The sequence below is a fragment of the Leiobunum rupestre genome, chromosome 4 (assembly GCF_980474605.1).
Source record: "Leiobunum rupestre chromosome 4, qqLeiRupe1.1.hap1, whole genome shotgun sequence".
NCBI classification, from domain to species: domain Eukaryota; kingdom Metazoa; phylum Arthropoda; class Arachnida; order Opiliones; family Sclerosomatidae; genus Leiobunum; species Leiobunum rupestre.
The window spans coordinates 48,501,199-48,510,916 of NC_143387.1; the positions used below are offsets into that span (position 1 = coordinate 48,501,199).

Below are 9,718 nucleotides of genomic sequence, written 5' to 3' on the forward strand. Positions count from 1 at the left end.
TGCCTTGGGGATTAGCCTAGTTGATTATTGATTATTCTTATTCTTAAGCCAACAGCTTCCGACACTTACTGGAGTATCGTGAATAGGTCGAATAAGAAAGAACGGTCAACTTTGGTTCAACGTCTTTACATATTTTATTTACACTTCGTGGGGGAACTTGATACAATGAATATCAAGTCTATGAATGGAGTTATTAACGCGGACGATGAGTTTATATACATGTGATAAAAAACGTTACCGATATAAAACATGTTTTTTCTATTATCTTGCCAACCGCGATATAACATCTTCCTCCCAGTTGAAATTCGAAAGACATCATAGGACCAATCGTTGAGGTTTCTGCTTGATTCTAAAGGAACGTCTCAGAAGCATTCGAAAAGGTGTCTCTGAGGTCAAGGCCTGTTTTTCAGAATCCATCAGAAGGGAAGTAGTTTCGTGAGAAATTTGACAGGGCACGTCGATAGGGCCATTAATCGCAGCTAGTTCATCAGCATGACCTTTTTCTGATGGCGCATTCTTTGCGGAAGCGCTTTCGATGGGACGAGTCTGATCAACGTGACGTCGCATAGTTCCGACAGGTGTAGACACGGAGATCATCGTGTTTCCGATTTTTGAAGATACTAAATCTTCATACATTTGTGACCTTTGCCATAGTTCCTGATCCATACCGGGTCTCCTTGCCTGAAGGTAGCGTTAGCGGCAAGTTCCTGGGTGTCGTTCCCAAATGAGCGTTGATTACCAGGTTTCAGTACGTCCAGCGTGCTTCTTAGTTCACGGTTCAGAAATAGATAAGCAGGGGATTTCCCTTCGCTGTTCGGTGTACGCCTGTGACTGAAAAGAACTTTAGATAAGCGAGATTTCAGAGTACCTTCTGTGACTTTCGATAGGCCATGCTTCACGGTAGAAACCGCTTTCTCAGCGAATGCATTTGAGTTAGGATGATATGGTGCTATCGTTAGATGACGAATTCCATTAACAGTGTTGAACTCGAGGAACTCTTCACTCTTAAATGTCATCCCATTGTCGGTGACCAGACATTGCGGTAGTCCGTGCCGTGAGAATATGTCTCGTAGTATCTCCACCGAAGCTTGAGAAGTGGAGGATTCTGTAGGGTGCGCCTCAATCCAATTTGAGTAAGTGTCTTGAAATATTAGTACCATCTTGTTTGCAATTGGTCCCAGGTAGTCCACGTGAATTCTCTCCATCGGTTTCAATGTCGTCGGCCAGCTGGGTTCGAGGTGGCATGGACGCGGCTTGTTGACATTTATCGCAAGTGGCCACCATCTTTTCGATGTCCGAGTCGAGACCCGGCCACCAGACTGTGGAGTGGACGAGTCTTTTAGTTTTCGTGACTCCCATATGACCTTCATGTGCGCTACGGATAATTTTTGATCTGAAGGAACTTTTAATGAGCATACAGTTGTGCCACACTATCAGGCCGTCAGCCAATGCGAGTTCCGTCCGTCTGTAGAAGAATGGTTGGGTTTCCGGAGAAGGACATGAGTGAGGCCATCCCTCTCTGATATAGTGGACAATACGAGACAGGAGCAAGTCTGCATTGATGGCTTGCCGAACGTTCGAGGAAGTGACAGGACCACACACTCATCCCTTACTGTCAAAACAATAGTAAATACTACGGTTTAAATAAAAGAATGCTGCTGTTTTGGAAAATATACAACATTAACAGTATTTTATACAACATTATGCTGTTTTATGCAATCACAGTATGTTGCACTCAAAAGTACTTCTACATACTGTTAATTTAAAAGTTATGGGTTTTCAAAAAACAATAGTTTGTGGTTTGCGATACTTTATTGCAACTTCACAATGCGTTAGTGTTTTTTGAGAGAAAAAATAGTTGCTGTGATAATAACAGTAAGGAAAATAACAATATAATGGTATAAAAATAAACATTACACTATTCCCTTTGGAACAGTAAATTGCTACAAGATACACCAAACGTTGCCTTAAACGAAACAGTATGTTGCTTCAAACGAAACAGTATGTTGCTTCAAACAAAACAGTACGTTGCCTCAAATTGAGCCTCAAACGAAACAGTACGTTGCCTCAAATTGAGCTTCAAGCGAAAGAGTACCTTGCAGCCAAAGCAACAGCACGTTTTTTTTTTATTCAAGGAAGGAAGATACAAGGGCTGAGTGGGTCTGAGAAGACCGCGAGCCCGGCGAAGATTTTGAGGCGTGAGTGGGACGGGGGGGGACAAATGCGGTCCGCCCGTCCACCGGATTAATCAGGGCGAGATATGTGTAACGGCCACGCCAACGGGGGAATACGTGGGGACAGGGGTGGAGACACCCGTGGCGGATGTATTCCGACCACCCGTTGGGGGATTGGTGGTCGTCCTCACACGGCCATCCACAAATTCTGCCTCCCAGACGCTTGGGATTACAGGAGTACGCCACTACTCCCGGCCAACAGCACGTTACTTCAAACTAAATATAACGTTGCCTCAATAAAATAGACAGACCATAAAATAAAAGAGCGCGATTTAAAAACTATTTCAAATAAGTCACGAGCTTTATTGGTTAGTAAAAAATTACTGTAACTATAACATTTCTCATAAAAACACCTAGCATTTAAAATGTCAGCGCGATATTTATTAAATCATGGCGCAATATTTCAATATTCGGCACAAGATTTATTAAATTACCGCACGATATTTATTTATTTAAATTTTTAGGTGCCCCTATAGATTTTCGCAGGTTCCAAAAATCACTACTAGGTGGCGCGAAACGTTAATAGGAATAAATAGCGATGCATATTTACCTAACAGCGAACCTTACTGCGTGGAATGATAGAAAAATCAGCACTAAATAAACAGAAAGCTTAGACTAGGCTTCAAGAGACCGACAAGTTCGTGCTTTATAACCAAGTATTACAGTGTTGGTGTGGTTTGAATGAAAAAACTGTATTTAGTTTACACGATCCTTGTTTTTGATAAGTGCAACTGTACAAAGTTTCCTAAAAAACAATCCCTCACCAAAAACTAATCCCTAGTAGCCTACAGGCCAATAGGCGCTTAAATAAAACATCTTCCCAGAAATTTCCAAGAAGTAATATTTCCGACAGCCAGGACTCATAAGTTACTATTTATATAGTGCTTGTTGAAATATTAGAAAGCTGGAAACTTTTCTCGAACATAACATCGGTTTTTTGCTAAGCCTTAACATGCCAAAAAAGGTTACCTGGTTAAAAGGAAACACTTATTGCCTACCGTACTGCAAAAGTAATACGTTTAGTTCTAAAGGAATTAGTTTTCATCTTTTTCCGAAAGATAATTTTATACGAAATGAATTAATTCTGCCTCCATGAGAAGCCTTAAAAATGCCCGGTAATATAAAAATATTCCGTATAATTTTGATTATTTATACCATAAGAGGATGATAATAATAATAATATTATCTTCTTATACTTAGATTTTGTAACATTATATATTTTACCTTAAAATATATTATCGGAAATTAACATTAGTATGTTCCTTATTTACGTGAGCCGACGCATTTCTTATCTGACGCAAAATTCTCATGAGGGCAAAAACGCGTCTCCAATTGGCTTAAATATAACTTTTTGACTAGCCATTATAACCGTTTAACCGACGGACCGGAAATAGTTCCTTCCCAGATGAATTTGGAGAGGGGAATAAAAACCGAGTATCTTTTATTGAAGCGTCCATTGTGTCATGAAAACTCGAAAAGAAACAGTAAAAGTACCAAAAACATTCCACTAAACACGTAGATTTCAGAGCTGGGCTTCCACTTGGTGAAGACCAAAAATCACTCTAGCGGATAAAAAAAAACATTTTATCCCTTTTTAAAAATGAACTTCCCCCAAAAAATCCCTAAAAAAAGCGGGAAAATCCATTTTTTGTTTTATTCAATACGTTAAATTTCTTTATTATGTGCTATTTTCATTCACGACATTTAATTTCTTTAAATTGTTAAAAAGGCCGCAATTCTATATGCTTAGATAAAATTGTTAATGAAAATGATAAAACTATATATTTACAAATATTAAATATATTGTAAATATCTGCAAATTTAACGAAGTTTTATCATTTTTTTTAACAATTTTAATTTCTTTAATTAATACGTACAATTTTATCAGCATTACGCATAATTTCAACTGATTCACTACTAGTTGCGTTTGCTTTAACTTTTTTTATAAGACTAGTTAGCTTTGGTTCAAATTAATAGTCTACAATCGATTCATTTCTTCGCTTCATACCGTATTTAATATGCATCAACGCTGAAAGTGTTGGATTTTTCAAAGCAATTCTTTTTTAAGTTTTAATGTTATTCATTGTGCATAAGTATGACACTGGCTATTGATTCGATGCTAAGTTTCTAATGAAACCTATTTTCAACACTGACACTCTCGCCCAGCTTCGAGTTGAACTCCTGAGTATTCCAAGCCTAGCCTACTTTCGACACTAGGAGGCTCTGAATAACTCCGAAAATAGGTAACATTAAAATGTTTGTTAATTGTCATTCTTATTGTTTTTATGCTACTTATGATTGTGCTAAATAACCGTTCCAGCCGGGAGTAGTGGCTCACTCCTGTAATCCCAGATGTCCGGGAGGCAGAGTTTGTGGAAGGCCGTGTGAGGACGACTACCACTCCCCCAACGGGTGGTCGGGATACTTCCGCCACGGGTGTCCCCACCCCTGTCCCCACGTATCCCCCCGTTGGCGTGGCTGTTACACTTTTCTCACCCTGATTAATCAGTTATTGTGTGTGTGCTGGTGTCTAAGGCCTCGGGTAGACACCGATGTTTGTGTATCTCAAAAAAAAAATAACCGTTCCACAACCGCACTGGAAAAAGGTAAAGTTAAAAAAAAACTTTACCAGCTTAATGGTTTCTGTAAATTTCTTTTCCTGTTTGGTAACACGAGGGCTTGATATAAGACTTATGGGGTATAGTAAAATAAATTTTACGGGAGGATTTCGGAGAGACGCAGAAAATTTGCAATAGTTAAATTTAAAACAATCCCCAAAATTTAAAATGTACTAAATATATGCCAAAAATATCAAAAAATGATTTTCGTTTCATATATTTTCAAAATGTACTTAATAAGTATATAAAATTTTACTTTTTATCATAAATTTACAAAATGTACTAAATACGTATTCAAAATCTAAAATGTTTTAAAAAAGTACAAATGTACCGCCCGGAACATCAGTGCTGCAGTGACAACTTAAATTAATTCTGTTACTTTTTAAACCTTGTGTTATTTGTAGTTTCGTTTTCGAGATAAAGCTTTCGGGAAGTTGACATCGAGTGCAAGCGGGGAAAAACTGCACTAGTCTAGCATTGAACTTTGTTCACGGGACACTGTCAGACTGCTGTGTCGGGTTATCGGCTTAGGTCGGAGAGATGATAAATTCTAGTTTGGAAACTGAAAGAGACGTTTAAAACAGATCGCCGTGGTTCATAGTCGCTCTCGTTACCTACTTTCGGACGTAAATAAGGTTTTGCTTCGATAGACTTGGTATTACTTGATGAACATAGAGTACCCGGAAGAGTGCAAATGCACATTGGAATTCCTTCAGAGGTAAAGTTATGTTTTAATTGTAAACAGTATTTTTGCGTGTTGTTAATATATTTAAACTATGATTTTAAAATATGCGGTAGTGACTGATTTGGAATGAGCCCAGCTAAAGAAAGACCTGGGCGGATAATCACGGAATGTCATTTAACGTCAAGAAAAGTGGTGTCAACCATCTGGGCACCAACAACCCCCGCCAGTGTTATCGCGTAGATGGCTCCCCCCTTCCTAAGCCGGACGCTCCCATTCGCGATTTGGGACTATGGATAGATCCCTCCTTAACATTTAGTAACCACACAACACGTGTTGTCAAAATCTTAATTCCATCACGTAGAACGTTTTTCTTTCGCTCCCCGAAACGTTTCCGCACGCTATACAACTCCTTGGTGCTTCCGCACATAAACTTTGCCTCCGAGGTCTGGAGCCCGCCGCTGCTAGGCGACCAAACTCGACTAACGAAGGCACATAATAGCTTCACCAACTTGACTAAAGGTCTTGCCACTCTACCGCCAGACGAACGGGATACGCGCCTTGGCCTTGATGCCCCGCTACTTCGCCACGCAATTAACGACGTTATGCAAATCTGGAGCATGTGGTCTGGTGAATCTGCGCTAACCGCCTCAACTCTCTTCCAGTTCTCTACTCTCCACAAGATTAAGATTTTTAAGCCACGTGTCAAGACTAATGTCCGCCGTTGGCACCTTGCGTTTCGTGCTGTCGTAAGGTGGAACTCACTGCCCCCAACTGCCCTTGACTGTGTCACGCGCTCTGGCTTCCGTAGGCACGTTCGTGACTACCTCCGCCACCAACATGAACTTTATTCTTGACCTGTGTTTATTTAATCATCTTGTATTTTCGCTCCATCTCTCAATTTGTCCTTTCTTTACCTTTTATTTTATGTTTTGTTTTGTTTTTATTTTCATTGTTATCTCCGTCTTAGTGTCACAACTTTCGGGTTCACTCTTTATATGTAAATATCTTTTTGTATATATCTTTCTGGTACCCTATGGTCACAGAATGTTTCCTGTAAGGCTACACACAAGCTATAACTAGCTTCGTAGCCATATTCTTTTATTTCAAATAAATAAATAAAAATAAATCCGAATGAAAAATGCAAGGTATTTATGCAAAGCGTTTTGAAATTTTTAATGTTTAGGCTTAGTTTCTCCTTTAGATTTGACAGTCGCCAGCCAGATTTCCCGCACGGTACTGATGAGTTCCAAATAGAACGAAACCGGTCTACCGTTGGAATTTCTGGCTATTTTATTTAATTTTAATTTAGTTTATTACTCGATCTATTTGATCCGAGTTTCGCGTTTTTTGCTCGAAGACCTATTTGGTACGAGTTAGTAGTAAGTTTTTTAATTTCTTGAAATTTGTTTAGGATTTAGCTATATTATCCCTTTTAATTGTGGACTAATCTACTTTTTCGCGTATTTTATCATCCTTCTCACAGTCCATAGGTGGTTTCTTCTAACTTAACTCACGATAAGTGTGGACGGGATATGGTGGCAAATGAGATATTCTTGTCTTATGACTTCGGCGAGGGGCTAGCCACTCAACCAATGAAAAGTGTGTTAATCATAAACATGTCATAATTATCTGATAAAATCCCTAACATACTTAATTCTAATTTCCAGAAATTTAGAAGATGACTAAATTTTTGTAAGAAAATCTAATAAAATTTCAAAACGACTGTTCTGTTTTTAATTTCTAATTTTTAAAAACGCTAGATTTTTTCTTATTTATAATATAACTATTTAAAAGCAGACTGTTTTAGAGGGGCTGCTTACTGTAATGGTCAGTAGTAACAAATTTGCATTCAACAGTTTTAAGAACGGTAGTTATCGTTCATTGGGCAATAAACTGTTTTGAAAACAGCAGACAACGTGCAATACACATTGCCTAATTAGTTACAATAGTAACAATCTACTGTTCTTAAAACAGCGAACAGCTGCAAAAAAAGTGAGCATTGTAAATAATGAAGCTATCGGTATTTAAAAAACAGTAATTAACAGTTAACTAAACACCAGCTAACACCATTAGAATAGTATACACCATTGGAACAGTATATGCAACGGTTTATTGAACTGCAGGTGATGTTAAAATCCAGAACAAAGCTGTTATAAAAACAGCAATGTATTTAGAAAACAAAACAGTAACCGACAGTTAATCATACAGCAGCAAACACCATAGAAACAGTATATTCAACCGTTTATTATACGGCATTTGATGTTACAAATGTACCAAAAAGCAGTTGTAACAACAGCGATTAATTAAAGAAAAAACAGTAATCGACAGTTAACCAAACAGCAGCAAACACTATTGGAACAATATATGCAAACGTTTATTATGCTGCATTTGATGTTAAAAGTCTACCAAAATGCTGTTGCAAAAACAGCGAGGTTGTTTAAAAATAAACAGTCATTTCCTCTGTTATTTTAACAATGTCGATTCACTGTTATAAAAACAGCACATTACTGGCATCTACTAGTCCCAAAGCCTCCCTTTCGATTTGTCTGTAGTTTCGTTCCGCCGGCGTTAATGTGCGAGAAGCAAACGCAATTGGATGGTCCACACCAGTAACGTCAATGTGTGACAGTACCGCTCCCAGGCCTGAAGGGGACGCATCACATGCCAATGTGATCGGTTTTTGTTGGTCGCAGTGAACAAGAACGGAGGAGGAGGTGAGGATCTCTTTGGCTTGTTGAAAGAAATATGGCGCCGGTTTGTCCCATTTCCAACGGGTGTTGTTCTTGAGTAATGCATAGAGAGGATTGAGCAAATCAGACATATGCGGTATGAATTTGGCGTAATAGGTGACGAGGCCAAGGAATGATTTTAACTCTGAATTTCTGAAACATTTGTTTTCTCCGGTGCTTCCAATATTAGCTGTTAGTTCTTCGTGGTCGGATGCAGGCCTTCCGCTTCAAGAATATGTCCAAGGTACTCCACGGAATCCACGAGGAATTGGCATTTGCTTTTTCGTAATTTGACTCCTACGTTTTTCAAACGTGCGAGTACCGCTTCCAAAGTACCGAAGTGTCCTCCCGTCAAGAGGATGTCGTCCTGAAATACGCTCACACCCTGGATGCCATTAAGTATTTTCTCAATTTGACGTTGTAATACAGCAGCCGCTGAGGATACACCAAAAGGTAGTCTAGTGTAGCGGAGAAGCCCATGCTGCGTGTTGACGACAACCAGCTCCCGGGACTCAGGGTCAAGTTCTAATTGGTTGTACGCATCTTTTAAGTCGATTTTCGAGAATTTTACTCCGCCGTTAAGATTTGCAAAGAGATCACTTATCTTTGGTAAGGGATACTGTTCTGTGGACGTCGCCGGGTTGGCTGTTAGTTTGAAGTCCCCGCAGATGCGAATCGTGTCATTGCTCTTCAAGATGGGAACAATCGGTGCCGCCAATCGGAGACAGTAACCGGTTCCAGTATACCTTCTCGCTGGAGTCGATCAAGATCAGCCGTGACCTTGTCGCGGTACGCAAACGGAACGGAGCGGGCATGGTGGAAGCGAGGTTGTACCTCAGGTTTGCGATGGAGGTGAACTTGAGTGCCTTTTATCAACCCCAGGCCGGGTGAGAACAGCTGTTGGTTGTTGTTGAGAATTTTCTGCAGACGGGACTCTACCGTCAGGTGGTGTAGTGAGGTGCCCGTATCAATGTTCGAACGCAAGGTCAATTGAAATGCAGTGATCCCGTTGCGACCGCATGGGCTTGCTCCATCGATCTCCACCACTATAATGGGCAAAGTTTTAGTGATATTTTGATAAGAAACTCTGACCTGGATATAGCCCTTGACGTGAACCCTGGCGCCATTGAATTGCTGCAAATCTTTTTCCGCTGGTCGTAAATCGGGAAGTGCGTTTCTCTTGCGTAAATGAGTGTACGTTTTGAACGAAATAACCGTGTACGCAGCTCCAGAGTCGTGTTCCATGGGTAACTTCTCGTTATTAATTACGAATTCATAGATGTAGAGCTTGGGTGCCGGCTCAAGCGATTTCAATTGGAAAATTCCGTCCTACTCGGGCGAGTGATTCTGGTCGCGATGCTGAACGTCTGGTTCATGAAGAAAGTGAATTCTGGAGTTGCGGTGACCATCCCGAAATTCAAGCCGGTTGTGTTGTTTCTTTTTGTCGCGCTC

General features: G+C 39.9%; 1 protein-coding gene across 1 annotated transcript; it reads right to left on the reverse strand.

Moving 5' to 3' along the window:
* Positions 1-315: 315 nt before the first annotated feature.
* Positions 316-8,358, reverse strand: LOC149948070 (uncharacterized). Its single transcript, XM_090171010.1, has 4 exons — positions 8,046-8,358; positions 1,158-1,319; positions 753-1,105; positions 316-681 (listed from the first exon to the last, which is right to left on the reverse strand). The coding sequence occupies exons 1-4, from the start codon at positions 8,356-8,358 to the stop codon at positions 316-318; spliced, it is 1,194 nt and encodes a 397-aa protein (XP_090027136.1).
* Between the last annotated feature and the right edge of the window lie 1,360 nt (positions 8,359-9,718).